The 22494-nt window shown below is 43.7% G+C and overlaps 1 protein-coding gene across 4 annotated transcripts in view; it reads left to right on the top strand.

The window, feature by feature from the left end:
* Positions 1–22494, top strand: part of CNTN4 (contactin 4) — a 345846-nt gene that overhangs the window by 284620 nt on the left and 38732 nt on the right. For all 4 annotated transcript variants that reach the window (XM_063347948.1, XM_063347947.1, XM_063347946.1 and 1 more), the window contains one exon: positions 18687–18814. In XM_063347948.1, coding sequence (XP_063204018.1) covers positions 18687–18814 — 128 coding nt within the window. The remainder of the gene's footprint in view (positions 1–18686; positions 18815–22494) is intronic.

Raw genomic sequence — 22494 nt, 5'->3', positions numbered from 1 at the left:
ATTTAGTTCTTATATGCAGTCGGTTGTATCTCCCATGGGGACGAGGGTGTTGAATCCTCGCCATTGCCTTTATTAACCACACCATCCTTGCAGTCTGTACCTGGAAACTGTGTGAAATGCGCAATTAGGAAATTATATTGTCTTAGATGATCGTGGCATTGTTCATCAGCACTGTCTGAATTCACAGGGGTAGGAGAGGCCAAGTGCCTGGTCCTCTGCTTAGCATTGCTGTATTTCTGCTTTCATCTAGTTAACATTGCTGTATTTCTGGTTTCATCGGTTGCTGAAACATTATCTCCTCCCTGCTATCCCGGGGGACAGTAGCATTGACTGGAGTCCAGTCCTAGTACCTCCCTACGCTTATGTGTGGGCTTCAAACAAGAACTTTGTTGGCTGATGAAAAAATCTGTTGAAATATAGGAAGAAAGATGCCAAGAAAAACTGTTGCTGAAATCTCTTTATCTAGGGCAGAAAACAGAACTTTGAGACAGGCGTGGGAGATGAAACTTAAATGAAATCTCTGGTTAAACTGATGTTTGGAGTTTCAGAGAGGCACCTAAACATCTGGATACTTCTCCAAACTGAACTTGATCGTGTGAAGGTTAATCAATATAGATGGTCCTTCCAGTTCCAGGTGGAGTTAAAAGCAACGTTGATGTGTCAGTCCTTGCTTTGAATTCTGATGTACAGCCTGACGGCTACCATGGCAATCGCTCCAGCAGTTCACTTGGGACTCCTGTGACTTTTCAGCTGGAGTGTGATGTTTGGGACTCCTTGCTGGAGCCAGAAATAGTGTGCAGCATATTTTGCTGCCAGGACTCTGGCTCTGGAGGCCACTGCTGTCCAGGAGGCAAAACTAAGTGTGTTGTTCAATGTTTGCCCAGAGGGCAGAGACTACCCTGGAAAAAAAAAGCTTTATTGTTTTAGGTTTCATATTCTTCTCTGGAGGCTGGGGCAGTGTGTACTGCACCCCTAATGAATAACCTGCCCTGAAGGTATCTCTTACTGGTGGTTGAGAACCGCGCAATTGTGTTATTAGAAATTCTGCCCTGGGGTACAATTACATTATTGCAGTCATTAAAGGCAGTTCATCTCCATAATAATGGAAATCCTGCCTTGGAGGCCTAATAAAATGTTAGTAGCCTGACTCCAGAAGGTAAATTTTATATAGAAACAGCCATAGCACAGATATAGATATATTGCAAATGCTGCTTGGAAACAAAGATTTTTTCTATATGGGTAAAGATACAGAGATAATTTTCTATTCTTGATCTTCCCTTCACATTTCAGTGCAAAACGGCTGCTGCACTCTGTGGGAAAGGTCTTCAGTCCTATTAATGCCACGCAGTACGAAGCAGCCTCATAGGGCCACTGGTAGAGTACGAGCAGGTGAGTCTGCTGCCTGCCACAGAATCTCCCACCTTCCACACGGCTGGGACAGGAGGCGTGACTAAAATACACCTGTCCTCTGGGAAACCCTCGCTCAGGAGCAGCAGATACCTTTTAGATAGGAATGGTCAGCATAAAGCTGTGCAGACTGCAGCATCCGAGAGACAGTGGTAGCCAAGTAGGATCCCCCAGGATGCTTAGGACCCACTTCCCAACACACTTCTCAGGCAGAAGCTGTTTTACCCTTTCAATATTCACTGTTACGCATATAACCTGGAAATTTGAGCCAGTTGTCGAGATCTGCAGCTGGCAGGGAGTTGTTCCAGAAGCCAACAAGCACTGGGAGCTCAAGGTGGAAGTGGTGTCTTCTGGTCACTGCAAAACTGCGATGTGTCTTTGGGACATACCAAATGGTTCATCAGAGAGAAACTGAAATGAGTTCAGAATGTTTTTCACTTGCCATTTGGTTCTCCTATATTCATACTTCCAGGTATGTTTAAGCTTTGATCTTTTTATTCTGACTCCACATCAGGAGAAAAGAGATTTTGGAGTGCTGGGATCCCATTAGATTCTCTTTTCTCATGTCCCAGCTACATCAGTGACCCAGAAGCGATGCTGGACTTCAGGCTGTGAGATCGAGATGGGGAGTGTTGCTGCCCAGCTGCCCTAGGAGGGCTGACATTCAAAATCAGGCAAAAACTCCCCGAGTGAGGAGTGCACAGAATGTAGAGCCAGGACTTACAGTTTTTATTTAAATCTCAGTGGCACTTTGGTCTTATAATCTTATGTCTTCATCCTCCTGACTTTATGAAGTAACATGGTCAACGTCAAGTGAGTTTTTGTATATAAAATACATAGCACGTATGGCACCCTTATATAGGATATAAACATCATTCAGGCATTATAGACAGAGACACAGTCTTCTGCAATTATTACACCATGTGAAATACAGATGATTCAGACTGCCTCTACTTTCTTCCAAAGCTGTCTCAGACACCAAATAAATCATTCCTAGATATCAGTGGGAGTTAGAGGTAGATGGTAATTTTACGTGAGATTTACCAATATAAAACAGAAATCCATAGTTTCCCACAAGTTTGGAAAAACTTCCATTAATTGATAGCCCCTGTATAACACTGAAGTGAATGAAAGCAAGTTCTTAATGGAGAACTTTGCTTTAAACTCCTGAACTCCTAAAGCCAAGCATCCTCCAGTCAGCAGTATTTCCCATTTGTGATGATTATTTCCTGGCATTACGTTGCCTGTATTATTCATCGGCAGGAGTAGGAGGGGAAGTCACAGCAGTCAAATTGTTCTTGCAGGATTTTGTTAATCCTCTCATAATAATTCAATTACATCTAATGCAACAACCTTAGATAAATTTGTTACTGAGACTAGTGCTTTAGAACCTTTCTTTTCAGGTGATCTTATCATAGAAACCTTTCAATTTCTTCATTTTTACGTCGCGGCTCCCATAGAGATCTGTGCTCGGCTGCAATTACGAGCGGTTCATCCTTGCAATGGTGGAAATCAGAAGTCACTGTCGTCTTTGGCTCTTTCGCTCAGATTACCTGAGTGCAGGAGGCAGAATCAGGCTGGAGGTATTTAGAAGACGGACAGACATAGTGCTTAGAGATATAGTTTAGTGATGGGTTTTGTCAGAGTTAGGTTGATGGTTGGACTCGATGATCTTGAAAGGTCCCTTCCAGTTTAGGCAATTCTATGATTCTATGATTTAAAGACAAATCCTGGGGCTCCACAGAGCGCTGCCAGATGAAATTAAAATAAGCCTCTGTTACAGCTGCTCCCACACTCCAAACAGTTGGAGGAACATCCTGCAACAGAACTGAAATTCTCTTTGAACTATAGACCAGGATGCCTTTTTAAAATAATTTAAACCAGTTAATTCAGCAGTTAACTTAAAACATTTCATTTTAAAACAATGAAGTCTCCCTTAATTTTCGTACAGTTTTCTGTAGCCCACAAAAAACCGGAGTTGCAGCCCAGCAAATCTGCAGGTGCCCTCACGTCGGTGTGCAGTGTCTGAGGGCTCGGCCGTGGGAATGCCGGGGTTTAATGTCAGAGCTGAGATGGGTCCTGTGATCTGCATCAGCAAACTGGGGCATTTTGTCACCCCACTGCACAGATTGAGCTGACTTATAATAACTTACCACCAGAGATCATTTCGTCAGAGTATCTTAGGAAAATTTCTCATGGAATTCGTCAAGGGATGTATTTTGCTGTTGGTGTGGAATGATTTCGCTGGAGTAGCATTGGAAGGAGTCTTTAGGTGCTGGTTTGTAAAGCAAGATTTGCATCACTTTCCCTGCAAGTCTTTCCTCTTTTCTTAGGTGTTTGGTTTTGACTTACAGAAATTACTTCAATTTACATGCAATAATGGTAATAATTACATTAACTATTTCTGACAGAGTGTTTCAGTTTAAATAACAGTCTGTCAGAGAGACATACTGTCATTTCATATAACCATAGAATGTGTTGGAAGGGACCTTAAAGATCATCCAGTGTCACCCCTTGCCCCGGGCAGGGACACCTCCCACCGACCAGGTTGTTCCAAGCCCCGTCCAACCTGGCCTTGAACCCCTCCAGGGATGGGGCAGCCACAGCTTCTCTGGGCAACCTGGGCCAGGGGCTCACCACCCTCACAGCAAAAAATGTCTTCCCTAGATCTAATCTAAATCTCCTCTCTTCCAGTTTAAAACCGTTCCCCCTCATCCCATGGCTCCCCTCCCTGATCCAGAGTCCCTCCCCAGCTTTCCTGCAGCCCCTTTAGGGACTGGAAGGGGCTCTGAGGTCTCCCCGGAGCCTTCTCTTCTCCAGGCTGAACCCCCCCAACTCTCTCAGCCTGTCCTCCCAGCAGAGGGGCTCCAGCCCTCCCAGCATCTCCGGGGCCTACTCTGGCCTCGCTCCAACAGCTCCATGTCCTTCTGATGTTGGGGGCCCCAGAGCTGGATGCGGGACATTTCCCAGAGGGGAAGCTGTAGCGTTAAGTGGTTCAAGAGCTGATGAGGGACATGTCATGTTTCGGCCTGTCTACCATGGCTTCCTTCTGCTCTCATTCTCCTTTGCTTCCCAGCTGTAGACAGTGTGCAGGAAAACCAAGATAGCTTTTATTTAGGGAGATACTGTATGTCTGCCAGTCTTGTGGTTTGCTACCCGCCGCTCGCCGATGAGTTGATTAACCAAAGCACAGGGACAGGCGGTGGCACAGCAGCGAGGTGAAGCATTTAGGTCCAGGCTGGTGCTGGTTCTAGCAGCTGCCCTGTGTTGGAGCCCTGTTCTGGGGTGCTTCGAGCATCGCTGCCAGGAGCGGAGCGGGGCTGGCAGTGTCGGCAGCTATCTCATCCACTTGGTAACCGCTTGCACGCCTCCAAATCTAATGTGTATTCCCTTGAAATAATGAATGTTCAAAATATGTACACAATTCCTAATATTCTCCTAAAACTATTGGAAGTCACATTTACCCTACCACCAGAGGTGTGCTCAGTCCAGGACAGAAAAATAATTGTACTTTTAAGCCCCAAAACATATTGCTCTTCTCCCGTTCTTGTTCATGTAAAGCCCTTACATCATTAGAGCTGTTTCTTTTCTATGAATATACAGAGCATGCATTGTTTATACAGTTTAATTGTAAGGAAAGAAATTCATAAAAAACAAATGATGTTCTGTGCTGGTAGCAAAGAATATGAAAGTGTCCAATTAAACAGCCACTCGCTATGACTTGTATAATAGCAGCATCTGTTATCTTAATTAAACAAGTTTCTGTATAAAGGGACCCTCATACTGCACTTTGTTAGAGCAGGATCTGACCTAGATACTCCAGGCACGCTCACTATCTTCATGGAAATTTTCCCAGTTGGTCCCATTATCTTGCAGTCTTGACAAGCTTCGTGATACATGAGCACACTCTTGCACACAGAAAGCCATACTGCTTAAAGCAGGAAGATTTTTTATTTCTTTTTTAGCTGGTAACCAGTAAAAGCGCAGAAAAGCAGCATATAGTGGCTTTTGCCCATTGAGTTGAGTCACAGAAGCATTTGGAAGTGCCCAGCTAACTTGGACCTTGTCAAATATCACCCAGGAGAGAGAACCACGCTTCCAGAAAGTGCTCACAATTTCTTTTCAAAAGTGGCTTATGTGTTTCAAGATTTCAGTAATTTAGGTCCAGATTTTTGCAGGTGTTTCATTGTCGCCCTCCACTGTAGCCTAGAGTCAGAGGTGATCTAGGAAGGGTAAGTTCGGTTTTGAAAGTCCTGGTCCCTTGGTAATTTCTGAAAAGAAGATGAGGATTTGTGAGACTGGGAAGGAGCAGTGGAAGTCCAATGAGGACTCGGGGCTTTGTACCCATCTGCAAACAAAAACCCAACCAGAGCCACCCCGAAACCCCAGCCTCGTCAGGAGACATGGTCTGCTGCTCCGGGTCTGCTGGGAAGATCAGGAGCCCCATGCTCGGGGCTGTAGGACACGAGGCGGCTGTAGCTGAAAATCCGCTTGGATATGTTAATACACAGCTGTGCCTGCAGGCTTATTCATATGGGCAGTGAATGTTAATTTGTTTGTAAAGAACATCATCACTGCCAGCTGCCTTGGAGAGGAAGGTGAAGTCCTGGCCAGCATGAAGTCAGCAGGAGTCTCACCGGGTAAAGCCCAAAGCAGCGATGTCTCCTCCCAGGAGCTGGAGGGATTGTGGCCAAGGAAAAGCAGAAAGATCTCACCTCATTTTTTTTGTTGTCTTCTGCACTTCAAAACTGTTCAGAAAGACTTTTCTCTCTGGAAGGGGTTAGCTGTGGTTTTCTCAAGAGTTCACATCCTCAGGACCTCCTCACTAGGGTTGTTGATTGACAGACCCCTCAGGTATTGTTTTTGGATCAGGAATTTTAACATATTCCCCTCGATGCTATGTCATTTTGAGAAAGAAAAATTGTGAAATTAGACGAGAAGAGAAAGGCTTTTCTCTTATTCTTTCAGCATGTCTTGAGTTTTAGAAGTTGTATATAAATTCCATTTTTTTATTTATTGCCTCAGGCTTCCTAATTAGTGGTTAATTACCTTAAACAGCCAGAAAGAAAATGGCAATAGGACAGACGTCTTTCCCAGTCTGGTGTCAGGGTACAAACCATGGTAATATTTTTATATTGATACATGAGAGATGAATTGCCAGCAGTGGCTTTTGGACACGCAGTCTAGTGACGCTTCAGCAGAAAATAAAACCTCAAAGGATGCTTCCTATCATTGTTTTGCATTAATTGTGTTGACTTTATGTTTTTTTTAAAGAAAGCACCTGTGCAATTTCTTTTAAGGCAGACAGGTAACCAAACCATCAATAACTTGTCGGGTTTTCATTACATCCTGCCTAGGCAAAATGAAAAATGACACCGTGCAAATAGCTTTTTGAAGCTTGAATCGACAATGCAGCATTCATCTTAGTTTTCAAAGACAATGGCAGAAGATGGCTCTACTTCACTGGAACATCTGAAATAACTGCCGTGTCAACTTACTTTAACCAATTTTCTGCAAAAAGAGAACTAAAATGAACCAGGAATCCACTTGATTCAGAGGTCTTGGAAAGCAGTCGTCCTAGGCCTGATGGCCTGATGTTCATGGACTGTTTGTTTCCCAGCAGAAGCTGGTTTTAGCTCTGTTGTTGTTCTGGAAGATCACGGTATGTTTTAACGTAAGCTCGTTGTGGCTGTGGGTCTGTCAGCTCAACACTAAACACTTGTAGTTTAGTGTGTGCCAACCCTAAAACCCACTGATTTGTGTGGTCTGAAATCCATTGGTGAAAACTGGGCAGTTTTAGATTCATAGAATCATAGAATGGTTTGGGTTGGAAGGGACCTTAAAGATCATCTGGTTCCAACCCCCTGCTGTGGGTAGGGAACCTCCCACTAGACCAGGTTACTCAAAGCCCAATTCTACCTGGCCTTTGCCAAAGTTCTCTTTAGGATTAGGTCATTAACTTGTCCTTGCTTCTTAAGGGTAGTTACGTGGACCTGTTTTCTTTTCTTTGTGTGTATCTGTAAAAGGTAATAAATCCTGTTGCTTCTATAGTTTGAGATATCTATTGTATGCTTGTATGCATAACCCTGTGAGCGGTCGCTCCACAAAGCTTTGCTGTCCATCTGTTTTGCTTTAGCAGCTTTCTGCTGATTGAACCTTTTTCAGCATTGATAGTTAAGTTGGTGACTCCAGTTCGTTCTTGCATTGTCTTTTCCTTCTGTTCTTGAGCAGCTGTTTCTAGCAAAAGGTTACCCAAGAAGGGTTAGAGATTTATTTAGAATCCAGATTCGGTGCTGTTTTATTTTGTATGTGTAAAGTGATTAGGTTGATCCCTAAAATCTGCATGTTCATTTATCTGCTCCTGTAGAGCTAGGATATTATTTCCTATAAGCAGGCACCACCTGTTGTTGAGCATACTTGGGTGCCGATGAATCTAATCCCAACCTACGCCGAGTTTCAGCTGGTGTTCCAGAAATGAGACTCTCTCTCACACCTTGACACAGTCTCCTGTAACATCAGCAATCTGTTCCTATTTTCCCAGCAGATTATTTTCAGCATGGTGTTATTGTACTATGTGGTGATACACATGTAGGACATCATTGCTGCCACTGCTGCTGCTGCAACGAACTCGTGATGCAGCCCAGCCATGGTTTGACCAACCTCGCGGTGCTACTCCGAGGTGTCTAGAGAAGTCAGTGGGCTTTTACCTTAGGGCTTTTGTATTAATTTTACAAGTAGAGCCCTGCTTGCAGAGGTGGGCAAAAGGAGAGGAGGAAGCATCCAGAGAGCCCCATCTCAGAGGCGTCAGACCTCCAGAGCACGGTAAGGCGCATGGAGTCCCATGTTTACACACCCTTAACAGAAACGCTCACTCACCGCGTGCTGTTAAACAGCTGCTGCTTTTCCTGCTTGAGGTGTCTCATCTTTATGATTATTAAATTCATCTCAAGGTACTGTGCATGCGGCTACAAATTATTTCTCCCTCTCTGTAAAGATGCTCCAGGAAGCAGCGAGTTCCCCCCGCGGTGCTGTTGTGCTGGAGGCGGCAGGATCTGGCGCCCAGCAGTGAGGCAAGTTTCTCTCCGTGGTGAGCACACGCTGCAGCCAACGCTTTCAAAAATAAATGCCTGTAATTAGGCTCCTAAATGCAATTTGAAATTGATGTGTGGTTCAGACTTGTCCTCCAGTTGAAGAAAATAGTAATAATGATTTTAGTAAGTCTGTGGCATTTTGAAGGAAAAAATTATTATCAAATATTTCTTCTCCTGGATATTTCCATGATTAAGAGCAAGAAGGTAATGATTTTATACTTACGGCCACACTTTAAGAAACACATGTTTAAAATCTAAGGGAATAATTATATGTCTAGGGGGAAAAAGGATTCCTAATTAACTTTTTAGACAACCTACCAGACTTGGTGATATTTTTGATGATTATTTAAACATCATTTTTAAGTGATGTAAATGTGTCTTTGGATCTTGCAAATCTACGTTAATGTCAATTACAAGTGGAGTGGGTAATTTATCTTTGTACTGTGGGCATTTTTCGTTGAAACTAGAGGAAAAAGATGTGATATCTTTGAAAGACTGTGCCTTTGGGCTTCTGTTCGGGTGGTATCAGCTGGAACAAATAAGCTGAGAATGCATTTACTGCTTCTGCTCTAATCTTACGAATGCTTCCAGAAATGGTTTGTGTCAGCAGCTGATGCACAGAAAATCTTGCATGGATTTTTTTTCCTCGTAAGTGAATAATTTTTGTGAGCTTCAGTGGAGTTCCCTTTAGTCTCGTGTTCTCCAAACCCATAAAGCATTGGCTGTAGGTAGAGGTTAACGGCTTGTCCTCGTTGGGGAAGGACTTGTTGGCAAGGGTGGCTGGAGGCTGTGCTTCCAAATTTGATTCCTTGGATTTCCACTGTCCCTTTTCATAGACTGGGGGAAGTCACTTCATCTCCAGGCCTCTGGCTATAGCCACTGCCCTGGAAGAATGAGCACAGCAAATATTTCACCCAATGTTATGTAGACACAATGCAGTAGTGGCTTCACAGCACCTGCTGCTTCCTACATGAGATTCACCTCGCGTCCAAGTGCGAGAGGATGCTTTGTGGGGAGCAGCCTGTGTCCAGGTGGATAATTATGCAGAAAAGGGATGTTTTAGCCTTTCCACAGGGTGATTTGCAAGTGTGCTTTGCTCCTCCACTGCCACCAGCAAGAGCTGCTACGGGAGAGAAGTCCTGGGGCTGCGGGTATGGAGCGTCCCTGTCCCTCACCGTGCCGTTGTGGCTGTCACGGATTATGGCTAACGGCCAGCTTAGTTTGCAAAAATAAACTTTGAAGTTGAAGAGCTGTGTCGAAAGGGCAGTTTCCCATGGGGGATGGTCTTCATTTCCCACCAAAATCGATGGGAAATTGGCTCTTTGCACCATTGGGCCCTTCTAGACTTGCAAAACCTTCCCATGTAGCTCAACTTATCATTGCCTCATGTCTAAGGAATGAAAGCTGTAAAAACGAGCTTTCCTTTGCTTTACTCACATCTGCCTCCTTAAATATTTATTTTTATGACATGGTCTTTCTTGCTGTATTTATTTTAATTTTGTGTGTAGTGAAAAAAAAGCGGAAAGGGAGAGAAGGCAAAGGGTTTCTATTATTTGAAATTCACCACAGCCTCCTCTTTTCCTTCAGGGTCCCTAGCAGTGCTCATGTTTGGTTTTCATTTGTTTCTCCCCGTTATCAGCATCCCTTAAGAAAGACATTTTGTAGAGAACTGTTCTTGCTAGATAACCTAGGGATATTTTTATATTTGAATTACGACTCCAGGCAACTTTAAACAATTTACATGAAGTCCCTAATAGCTGTAAATGCTCCCTTCTTTCCCTCCCGCTGCCCCTCTCCTTCGGGACGAGGTTTTGTCACTTCCAGACTTGTCTTAAAAGTTTACAGGCAAAAGGGAGGATGATGACAAAACACAGCTTTTGTGTTTATAGCTATTAATATAGGCTGGATGCAGTATTATTTATTTGGACTGCTCCGTCATTGCAGATAAACAATTCGTTGAAGAAGAAAATTGTGGGAGAATTTCGGATGCCAGATCCATGACTGGTTTAAGCTGATACTGAATTCAGTGGAGTTATGTTGTTTGATATTGCCAAAGGGGCCCCTACTATTTTCTCAAAAATATTTATCTGAGCAAAATATGTTCCATTTTTTTCTCTAGAATGCTATTTACAGTTTTTTATGGTAATCTGAAAGAATTGCTATTTCTTCTCTTCTGTCCTTTAATTCTTCATACTTAGCAAGCCTGCAAATGAAAAGCCTAAAATGAAAAGGCATTTACACACAACAGTTCACATCCCTGGAAGAAGTGTTCTTAGAATTTTCTCAGAGATTAAGTAAGAAAAAAAAAGTGCAATATTCCACATTTTTCGCTGCAACAAGTAAGAGCAGCTATTACCTAGGAGGACCTTCCAAAAGATTAATTTTAAGTGTTTGTGCTTTCCTATTGTAGTCCCAGAGCACAAAAAATGCCTAATGAACCCAAATTCTGTGCACCATAAATGTCTGGCCGATTTGCAGTTGCCGTAATTTAGCAGTAAAGTTCCTGGTGTCCTTCGTGATGCCAATATACTAGTAAAAATGGTGCAGAAGTGATATTCCTCAGTGCCTTCTCCAGCCAGTGTTTTTCCTTGGACAAAATAGATATATTTTACAGATTGAGAAGCACTCCCACAACAGACAGCCTGGCAGCCCAACATAATTGTGACACACACCTCAGGAGTTCAAACCCTTCATCCTCCGGCTCTTTAGCTCCGTTTAAATTGTGTCTCCAGCAAAGCTTGTGGGAAATGTTCTACTGAACTCAATGCAACGGGATTTTACCTTGGTTTATTTTGAGCAAATATAGTTCTTACCTGAAAATTAATTATAGGCAGTTTGGTGTTAAAAGACCTGCCAGTTGTCATGGATAAGGAAGGCCTTATCTAATGCCTGCTTTCACCAAGAGAAAGACATGCACTAAATTAAATGGGCTTTGACTGAGGCTCTAAATTAGCTCAGGCTTTTCTGTGAACCATGAAAAGACAAGTAGTTATAGACAAATAAGTACCGAAGCAGCTGTAGGTGGTTATCTAAATCAAAACTAACAGGTCCCAGACACATAGTAGCAGATGTGTAGAAGACTGCCTGCCCAGTATGACTGTCCACATCAGCTGTGAGTTTAGGTGGATGATCAAATGGAGACATCTGTAATGCCGATCCAACAGACAGTATCGTCCTGTGTTTCACTCGGACTAACCCTAACATCTGTTAGACAGGTCCTGTCCTATGCTCAGGTTGCTGTCCTGACCATAGCCCTCAGGATGCCTTCATGTCCCGCGTTGGTGGTAGTGTGGACACCATCCCTTTCTCACCCATTTTCAGAAACATCTGGAGTGACAGGACATGGGTGAAGCTCAAGCCTGGAAAGCCCTGTCTGCTTACCAGGAGGATGCTGAGCATTTTTGGCCGGTATTGACGTAGGGAAGTCTCAGATGGTGTGACAAGGTGCTGGGGGTTAGGACTGGGGCTCTCCCCTCGCCCTCTTCCCCCTGCACGCCAGGGACCATCAAGGGGGTTGAGTGGAGCCCCAAGTTGGCTTTGACCTCGGCATATACTTTAATGGGGATTAATGTTATGAAGCAGAAAACTGTGACCTTACTGTTATTTATTTACGCAACATAAAGGCTGTAGTCATGCACGAAGGCAGCATCCCAGGGCCACAGAAATTATTAGCTGTGGACCATACTCGGAACCAGCCCATTCTTCAAGTGACAAGCAGGTACTCATGAGCAGTGTCCCTGGTTTCGGGCAGGGCTGTGCTCTGAGCAGTAAATCTTCCCTCTCAGCCAAACTTGTGAGTATTTCTAAATTTCACTGTTTTCCTGAAATAGCCTAATGGCCAATACCGCATTTATGAGATCATTTTAATAATCCCAGTCTCTGCCTCATTGCATGGGAAGCATTATGAAAAAGGTAATAAACTGCTACAAAGACATGCCATAGAAATAGAAATAATTTGATAAATAATGCAATTGCCCGGAATCATTTACATTTGCAGTAGAGTTGTGGCATGAAGTAAAGTTGCTGTTAGGCTAAAAATTGCTGTAGATATTACTGCCTATCAACTATGGGAAAAGGCTGAGCAAATACATTGCTGAGATTGCAGTCAGGTCTGTCTGGTGCTTCTGCTTTCTTCCTCTGCGTCTAACTCCTCCAGCCCAAGCAAGGCACCGGAGGATGGACAATAGGCCATTCATCATGTCGGATGAAATACACTGTTTTTCACAGGTACATTTAACCTAAATCCTCTCTCAGAAGAGGGATTATCTCTTAGAAGAACTCTGGCACCACAGTCTCTTTTCAATAGCCACGTCAGCCACTGCCACAAAGGCTGTACATGAAGGGATCAATGGTAGTTTTATCTCAAATTGCACTCAGTGTGTGTTTCTTCCAACTGACATTCATTTAAATGCTTGCTCTAAGACATCTTTTCTCCCTGTAATAGAAAAAGGATCGGACATCCTAACCATTGTTTCCTGGGGAAAAAAAAATTTAAAATATTCACTTGGCTAAGCATGAAATATTTCAGATGCATGTGTTTAATCAACAGTGAAACCAAGTGCAGTTATGTTTGTATTTCGTAAATTAAAATGCTAAAATTATCAGATAAGAAACAACATACCTCATTTCATTGCAGCGGTGCTAATAAAACCATTTGAGAGGGGAAAAAAAAAAGTCATTTTATAATTATGAGTGCTTTGCTCCACAGAAGTATTCGAGCCCTCATCTGCAGTGCTGTAGTTGTGCTGCTTGCCTGCACGCTGCGTCCCTCGGGAAGAGAACCCTTCCCATCACACACAGAACCTGCCATATGAGCTGCATTTGTAGTCCCTTCGTATTCCACGTGTTTCCATCTGCTGAACGGAAAAATAGAGGGCAAGCCGAGAAGACTACATTGAGGGATACCTGCAGTATCGTCTGTCTGGTGTGCAGATCTTCTGTCGGTGATGTGTGGACCTTGAGAGTTAGAAAATAATTCACAGGGAAAAGGTTATCATGTGGACCTGCTATTTGTCCCTGCAAAGGCTTTCACCAGGTGACTGCAAGGTGTGGGTGAGGTTGAACAACCCCTGGCTCTGCAGCGCTGATGTATTTGGTTCCCCGACCCGCATCACTTTCCTTTTAATTAAACAAAGGAGCAAGATGTTACAGTAGATACCATAAGTCTGGGATTTTTATCCCAGCATTCTGTCAAAGCATGGTGTCAAACCTAAGCAGAGGGTTGTAGGCATGTGCTGGTAGATGCAAGTGATGCAGTCAGACACCCAAAGGTCAGATTTCCTTGGAGCTGGGCTGGAGGTAATTACTGATACTTGGGTGCTCTGGGAGTTTTGCAGTTTTTGGTCATCCTTTATATTCCAAATAAGGGCTTGATCTCATTTTCACAAAGTCGGTGATAAAACACTTACTGATGTCAACAGGGCGTATTCTATCTCTAAATGCATATGTTACTGACTGAGAAATATTTATCTGCTCCTGGGAATCCTGCCCAGCAGTAGGGAATGCTACGGTGACCTACACACATCAGGTCTATTGTGCTCCATTTGGGGTTGGAGGTAACATAACCTGCTGATGGGAGACCTAAGAGATATGGCAGATGTATCATGAGCTGAAAAATAATGACTAATAGATCAGACCAAAATGATTACGTGCTGCTGTTTTTCCTCATACTGCTCCAGGTCTGCCTGACCTCTTCCATCCATCTCCCTGGGCAAGTTAGTACTGCTGTATTGATCCTGGCCGTGCTGATGTGGCCAGGATGCCAAGGTGGGTCCTTTCACAGCAGCTTGGGTTTCTTTGGATAGCAGCGCTCTGTGCAACTGTAGCACACACTTAGATATTTGTCGTCCATGAAGATGCACAAGAAAGCTGGAGAGGAACATTTACAAGGGCATGTAGTGATAGGACACAAGGGGTAGTGGCTTCAAACTGGAAGAGAGGAGATGTAGATTAGATATCAGGAAGAAATTTTTCACTATGAGGGTGGTGAGCCCCTGGCCCAGGTTGCCCAGAGAAGCTGTGGCTGCCCCATTCCTGGAGATGTTCAAGGCCAAGTTGGACGGGGCTTGGAGCAACCTGGTCTAGAGGGAGGTGTCCCTGCCCAGGGCAGGGGGTGGGAACTAGGTGGTCTTTAAGGTCCTTTCCAACCCAAACCATTCTGTGATTCTGTGCGTCTTTCTCCTTCACGTACTTTTCAAGGTTGACACCAGCCAAATAGCCCAATGCCTTAAGACATTTCCATTCCTGCAAAGCTGGCAAAGGGCTCTCGCAGCGTCGACGAGAAGCTGCTGTGGACACTGTGTGCCTGTCGGGTGTGGAAAAAGCTGCTTTAGGGTAATGCAAAGTGTTCAGCTTGCAACTTCTTCCATTTGCTGCTGCAGTGGCAGAAATAAAAATGGGCAAGGAAGGCTAGGGAGGAATGTTTTCAGCATTTTTAAAGGTCCTTTGTCCCCAGAAGAGTTTTGATCAAAACACTGACAAGGTCAGCTCTTCCTGGGGTAGAACCCAAAGTTTCAGTTTAGGAAACAAACAATCCTTTTATCTCCTAATTTCAGATGTGCCTCTGCTCTCTGTGGACCTGAAATCTCCAGTTGACAGCACAGACCGACAGATTCTCTCTTACAAATGCTATGTTTAAAATAGATGACCTTTCTTTATATAAGGATGCTAAACTATCCTATATCATCTTTTTTTTTTTCAAATGGATATTTTAATCTTCTTTGATTTTTCTGTGATATTAGCAGTGACCATGAGACAGGTTATCACTAGAGCAGTTGCATTAACCTGTACAAGAAGAGATTTATATTTTTAGTTGTTGTAGTGAGTAGTGTCGGGGAACCCAGAATATTCGATAGTAAGTCAGTAGCTCATTTTTTGAGTTTGTAGTGGTTTAAAGAGGTGCTTACTCAGCAACCAGCACTTTGTTCTGAAGTAATACCTGTGTTTATCGGAAATGTGGTTTATTTTGATGTCTTCCTAGGCATCTTATTAGAAAACATTTTGGGGGCGTGTTTCGGAAGAGGAAGAAAGCATACTGAACGGTGCTTCATTTAATTTGAACTTTGTGTCTTGAAAGAACTTTTTCAACCAAACTGCTAAAAGTGGTTGATGAAGGGGGTGTTTGCTTTCGTGCCAATTAGCAGTTTGAGAACCCTCAGTGGCCTGAAATGAGCCTCTCCTCTCGTTTAATGCAGATAGGCCTGCACAGAAAATTTGTGAATTAGCAAAATCAGTGAAAGTCCTCCCTGCTTTCTCAACTAACTGTAACAAATTTCAGAGTGTTAAAATAATTACTTGTTAACTTCTAACACATTGGATTCAAATTAGAGGATGAAACATTCAGTGTAAAAAAGCACCTTCAGCAAAAAGAGCCCCATAACCATAAGGCCTCCTAATCAATGAGTCACAGTAAGGTTTTAATGGTCTGATTTATTTTAAAAAAAAATCAGTTAACTTGCACAATTATTTGTCGGTTTTAATGCTGGTTGTTTACAGGAGTGTGTGGGGAATTACTTAGTTACCAGATGAGAATTAAACGTGCCCGCAGATTCTGCAGGGAAGGGGTTTGGAGAACTTGGTGCAAGTCTCACCTGAACTCTTTGCAGCATGTTACCAGGGAAAAAGGATATCTGTGTGCTCAAAAGTAACGCTTCCCACTTAGAAAGGGAAGGAAATAAAGACGGCACTAACTCCCCGAGATGTGCCAAAGCCAATGGTGGACTGACTGTCCGCATCAACGGGTTGTCTCCGGGGTGATCCAGTCCACATTAGTTGCAAACTAATTTTACGTTGGGACTAAAGATGACTTTGAAGCAAACCAATAGCATGGGAAATACAGAGACAGAAAAGGCATTAGAATTTGAAATTAAAGCTGGCTTCATCAACAGATACAATTAAAATGATCTATGGAAGCGATTATACAGTAAATAGGTTTCAACGATATGGCTAAAAATAAAACATAAATAAATTAAAAAAAATAATATCTCAACTGTACAGAAATAGTCTAAAACATCACATTTTTCTGGATTTCTTGGGATGTTAAACATGCTGCGGGATCGAGTGCAGAGCCTGGCAGGGGCAGTGCCGGCGCCGGGTGGTCCTTCTTGAGCCAGAGCATATTGCTGAGCTTGTTCTGTCGCGTATATTGATTTGAATTTTAATGTGTGCCAAGGGCACCTTCAACTTTCAGAAAGGCACTATTGTTTCCAGAGACCTGAAATTGATAACAGCAGTAAATAATTCCTTGGGAGCTCCTGGTCCTGCTGCTGCCCGGGCTCCTGCACTGGAGGCCAGTGTGGCAAGTCCTGTGCTCCAGTGCACATTTAATGTAATACGTGCATTGATTTGTGCCAACATAGTGGTGAAGATAAGAGACAAGTAGCTATATACTACTCTCTTCCAATTATTGAGCTGGAGCAACTGCTACAGAAGCAAATATATGGCACTAGAGTCCTGCAAAAATAAATTACAATAGTGAATGTTACTGACTGCCACAATTTGGAGACCTATAAGCCAGTTGAGAAACTTCTATTAATATCACCGCTACTGATGTGTGAAATATGACCTCTGTCCCTGGGCTCTGCCAGCTGGCCTGCGTGGTGCCGTGCTGCTGCAAGAGCGGGTCAGGGAGAGGGTAGCCAGGACGGGGATTTGGTGGCTGCTGTTGGAGCATCTTGCACTGTCTTCCTCGTCCTCTCTCGATACTGTCATAAAGACATTCTAAGTGTCCCATTTTTGGAAGCAGGTCTATGCATGTGGACTGAGTAGCCCATGTGTGCCCATCAAGAGAGCAGGGCATGACAAAAGCCACCCACAGCGGCTCCCTTAGGTGAGACGATGTCTCCTGAGTCTTGCTGGAGACCCTGCTCAGCCCAGGGCTGGCAAGGTCCGATGCCCTTTGTGCTTGTGCCCATGCCTTGTCTAACACTGATACTTCATTCAGCTGCCTCAGTGCTGTCCTATGACTGCGAGAAAAGGCTCGTGCCCATGCGTATGGTCTGTTTCTTAAAGCCTTTTGAGGTGGGAAGTGCCATCTGGGCACTTCTGCCATGGTGCAAGTATTGTTTCCTCCTAATTTCTCAATCCAGTTGCGCAGAGCTTGATTGGCATTAAGGATGCAGGAAGGCTTCTTCATTTTCTTTCAGATTAGGTAAATTGGGAAATAAGTGAGCAGGAGAAGGCAGGAATTAATACAAGATTTTTCCGTGCAGATCTGAAAGTGGCTGAAGGGGAGAATGCAGGTTGTGGCCCAAGACAGCACAACTGGGCAGACAACTAAGTATTTTGCTAAAAGAGGTGATATTTGGCTGGGGAAAGTGTTTTTCAGGTGTCTGCTTCGATTATGCCTCCGCAGGGCACAAGCCGTTCGTGTTTCAGTGGGGTTTACTGGGCAGGATCGGGTTTTCTGTTTTCATTGACTTAGAGCAGAGCAGAAGAAGATGGGACGGGAGCCAGAGCTAACTGTGAGCACCAGGCGAGCCTGGAGTGCCGCCCTTGTGCAAGAAGACGGGCCAGGGATCAACCCAGGATTTAACCTGCCTTCCCCCACTGCCTCCCCCCATCCGAGAGACGCGTACCACTGCAGAGAATGGCACTGTTGTGATGGGGAGCATGTATGCAAGGAGGAGGACGGGAATGAAATAGGCTAATATTTTTTTTAGCCTGCAAGTGTGACTGCAGATAAGCCCCGCAGGCTGAGCTATGCTGCAGGCAGGGAGGTGGAGAGCGCGGGGGCGGGGGGCAGCTTGGCAGCGTGGTACCCTCGCTGAAAAGCCATCAGCCTTCCTGGGGAAAAAAAAAAAAGCAGCAATGAAACACCTGCTTCATTGCATCTGTTGGGCAGAAGCTTTTACATTGTTAAGCAGTGAGCGTGGAGATTTTTTAGATGTAGCACGTGTTGCGAGGGTTGTCATGGTGAGCGCTGAATATCAAAGTACAAACGCGCGTAAAACCTACACAAGCTGCTGGTGTGTAAATTAAAGTTGCCCTCAAGTAAAGACATGGAAAACTCATGTAAATGATGCATTCAGTATTTATGAGTTGTGTCCTAAGAGATTTTTGTCAGCTAAAGTCCCTCTGTAACGGGCAACGGACTCTCTGTTGTTCAAACCATCAATAATTAATGCAGACTCGAAAGAGTTTTATGTTAACTTAAAAAATATATAACTTTCATGTCTGCTGTCTTTCCAGAATCACTGTTTTGGATGATGGGAGCCTCCGGATTGTCAACGTCACCAAGTCCGACGCAGGGAGTTACACCTGCGTGGCAACAAACCACTTTGGGACGGCAAGCAGCACGGGCAGTCTGGTTGTGAAAGGTAATTGCAGTTTTTATTGCATATGACTGGTATTCCATCTTAGCGTCTAAGAGCGTCCGAAGCAGCCCTGCACGTGCTGCACCTTTCCCCTCTGATGCAAGTTGAATCTGGGGGGATTAAAGCGTCTTTAGCATCTCGGAAACCTGCTGAGCCTCGTGGCTCAGAGAGGACCACGGAAGGGCTCTGGGATCACGCCGAGTGATGGTGCTCACAGCAAGTTAATGCATTTGTTTTCACACGTAGTTTAAAATTATACTGCAAATGATACAGGAATTGTAACACAAAGCCAGGTCCCTGGTCCATGGCATTGACGTGTTTCTAGCAATGGCCAGTAATTGCGCCTGAGAAATACTTTCTGGTGCCGCAGCCAGCTGTGTCCTAAGATTCAGTTTTGCAAAGGACGTGCTTGTGCAGAAATGTTGCCCTCAGGATGCCGAGATTAGGTGGTGTCCTTTAAAAACATGTCGTGGCTAGTTCAACTTCATTTATTCTTGTTACTCTTAAACTTCTGTTATCTTTTTAAAAAACATCCGAACTCTGTAATACAGCTTACCTGTTTTCAGAGTGATACAAGAGTTTTCACCCTTGCAACTGAGTGTCATAATTTTTTAAAAGATGCACAAACTCTAATTTAATTTCATCTTTTCTTATCCAGGGCTGAATTTCTGCATTTTGGGAATTCCAAGTGTTCATTCATGTGTGTGTGTGTGTTCAGAATTTTTTTGTCAAATATTTTTTTCAAAAGCAAAAATATTTAAAATAATTTGATAAACAATGAGAGACACTGACTAAAGTCTTAAACTAATTTTTGGTTTGCTTATGAGTAGTCTGATGTCTGATGAATTATTATGGGCAATGAATATATAGATTATCACACTTATAATCACTCTCCCATCTCCTCCTTATTTGGGGAAAAAACCTATATTGGATAACAAATCAGGAAAGATTGATTACAAAGCAATAAATCAATTGCAGAGCTCTAATGCTGTCAGTTTTAATTCTCCCTTATATTGGCATTGATGGATAGTATTTGGTTAGAGGCTCTCCCCATCCCTTATTTTTATGGTGTATATAGGGAATACTTTAAAATGTTTCAATGGAAGTTTTACTCTGTGGTTTTTATAGTCAGAGCAGATTTCAGAAAGGAATGTCAGGATCAGGCCGGCGCTGAGAGAGCTGGTGAGCCCCTGGTATCGGCACAGACTGCAGGTGACAGGTTTTTTCTCTGTTTTTCTCTGAGCAAAATGTTTGGCTCTGCCTTCGCTCTCCCGTGAGGGACGTGTGGTTAGATGGGATGTTCCTGGGGTTGTGCTCCACCGCACTCGGCCCTTCTGCTTCCCTTACACCAAGGGGCCAAACAGTGCAGCCCCAAGGTGGAGGGCTGTGTTACCCTTCATATCTTCTTTGTAAAAGGAGTGCTGTAGCACATTGACACCAAGAGTTCGTCAGGTTTGGAGTTGATTTGAACAGCTTGCATGGCATTTGTCCCTGGCCGAGTCTGTCCCTGTGAACAAAACCAGAGACAAGTGAAGACGGGGGTCAGATCTCGCTGTGAGCTGACTCTGCCTTTTCTTAATCGCTGTTGTCCTGAGGAGGCACCCACAATAAATCGGTGGGAAAGCGCCGCTTGGGGACAACAAACATAAAAAAGACCTTGTCAATTATTAAAAGGGTCGATCAGCTACTGTCTGCCCCAGAGCAAAACAGTGACCGCAGCTCGGATGTCCTTCCCTGGACCCCTCGGGACCGCAGGAGGGTGGTGTGTGCCTGGCAGCGGGAGGCACTGGCTGCATCCACAGGCACGGCCAAGGTTGTCCTGGTTTTTGGAGTGCTGCGGGGCACTGAGGGGTCTGGATTGGGGTCTGCAGTTCAGGGACCACTTGTACCACCGTAAAAAAAGCTAATTGTTGAAAATAGGACTGTTCGGTTTCTGTTATTGAAGAGTCATGCTTCTGTAATTCCTGGCTTAGCCTTTCTTCCTCGCGGTACCCGAGGAATAGCCCCTAACTCTGAGCTATTGTACCTGATCTTTGGGTTCACATGGTTTACAAATCACTTTTCTTTGCGGTAAGGTTATAAAGGATTAGCAAGTACTTTTTTCTCCCTCAGTGCTCCGTTTTAACTCGATTCCATTAGCATTAATGGGAGCGACACATGTGCATGAAGCAGAGAATAAACTCTTAAGCCTGAGATGTGGATATTAACAGCAAACTGAGAAATGCAATTTCAAAGTCTATCCCATAAAAGGTATAAAAGAGCAGAAACTATTCTGAACTCCAAATGAACTGTGTAAAATACTGTATTTTATACTGAAATGCTTGAGTTTCTCTGCCCTAAGTAAAACACTGGCAAGTTTGGACGGAAATATGACCGAATACCCTATTTTAACTCAGTTTTGTGGTGTACAAAAAGACTAATTTATCAGCTGATGAGTTTTTTGACCTTAAGAGATGCTTATATTCTTTTCTAAATCATGTCATTGAGTTAAAAAACTGTGAAGGTCAAAAGACGTTTTCTCTAACCTTCCTGTGTTCTTCCATTAATATTGCGGGTTCTCCTTTTTTTTTTTTTTTTTTTTTTTTTTTTTAATTTTCTTTCTCTCTCAGGGAGAGATGCCGACAGTGTCAAAGACAGTGTAGACAAGGATGGGAGGAGGAGGAGGAGAATATCTGTTACACCAGAACCAAGGAGCTTAAAATAAATCTCTGGCAAACAACCAGAGAGGGATGAATAAATATTCATATTATGCATGAGTAGACAGCTTAAAAAATGTGAAATTCTGACGCGTGCCCATAGGGCTGTGTATTAACATGCTGCTGTCAGAGCTGGTGAACCTTCGTGGTTTTCCGAACCACTGAGACTGTGGTTTGGGTTTGTGTTGTTGGTTGGTGCTAAATGAGAACCATTCTGGCCTCCGAGACCTGAAATCTTGCAAACTTGCATGTACAGTTTGACCTTTAAATTAAAAACAGGATTGAATTTGTAAGGGTAGAGCAGAATCCCGCAGACAGTGTTCAGAGCTATGTAAAACACGGCATGTGTTTACATGTAGTATATAAATATTAATTTTCCATCTTCCTTTTTCCATTTTTTCCCTATACTTGAGGCTAAATGTTCAATTCTTCCAACACTGAGAAAGAGTATAGACTTTCTCAGTACTTGGGGATTAAATGACAAATAGCGTAAACAGATGTAGACTGAACAATATGAGTTTATTTGTATTTAACGTAGTGATATAAACTGGCTAATACAGCAGAAGCTCTGAAATGGGAAACTAATTTCAAGGTGTTGCAATAAAAGCTCTGAATATAGGAGGTGGAAGGAGAGGCTCCTGGTGCCAACGTCCCAGCTTGCGCAGTGACCGAGGCCCAAATGGAGTTTCTCTGGCAGCATGAGGTATGGAAGAAGCAGTGAAAACAAGCAAATGACAGAATGCAGAGATGCCACCGTTTCTTTCACAGGATGAGAAAATCCTTGTCATGCAGCTCATTTCCCAGCAGGCGCACTAAAGATTTCGATGAGCCTGTGGCCACCTTTGCTTTTCTGATGTCAGAGGTAAACAGGTCGTGGCACCCACCGTAGACACGTGTGGCTTCCTCTCAAACGTCTGCTGTCCTTCTGGCTGTGTTCTAAGCTGTAAATCTATCTATATATAAAAATAGATGTATTTATATGAATTT

This window comes from Chroicocephalus ridibundus, chromosome 10 (genome assembly GCF_963924245.1).
Source record: "Chroicocephalus ridibundus chromosome 10, bChrRid1.1, whole genome shotgun sequence".
Classification (NCBI taxonomy): domain Eukaryota; kingdom Metazoa; phylum Chordata; class Aves; order Charadriiformes; family Laridae; genus Chroicocephalus; species Chroicocephalus ridibundus.
This window is presented reverse-complemented; position numbering and strand designations above follow the sequence as displayed.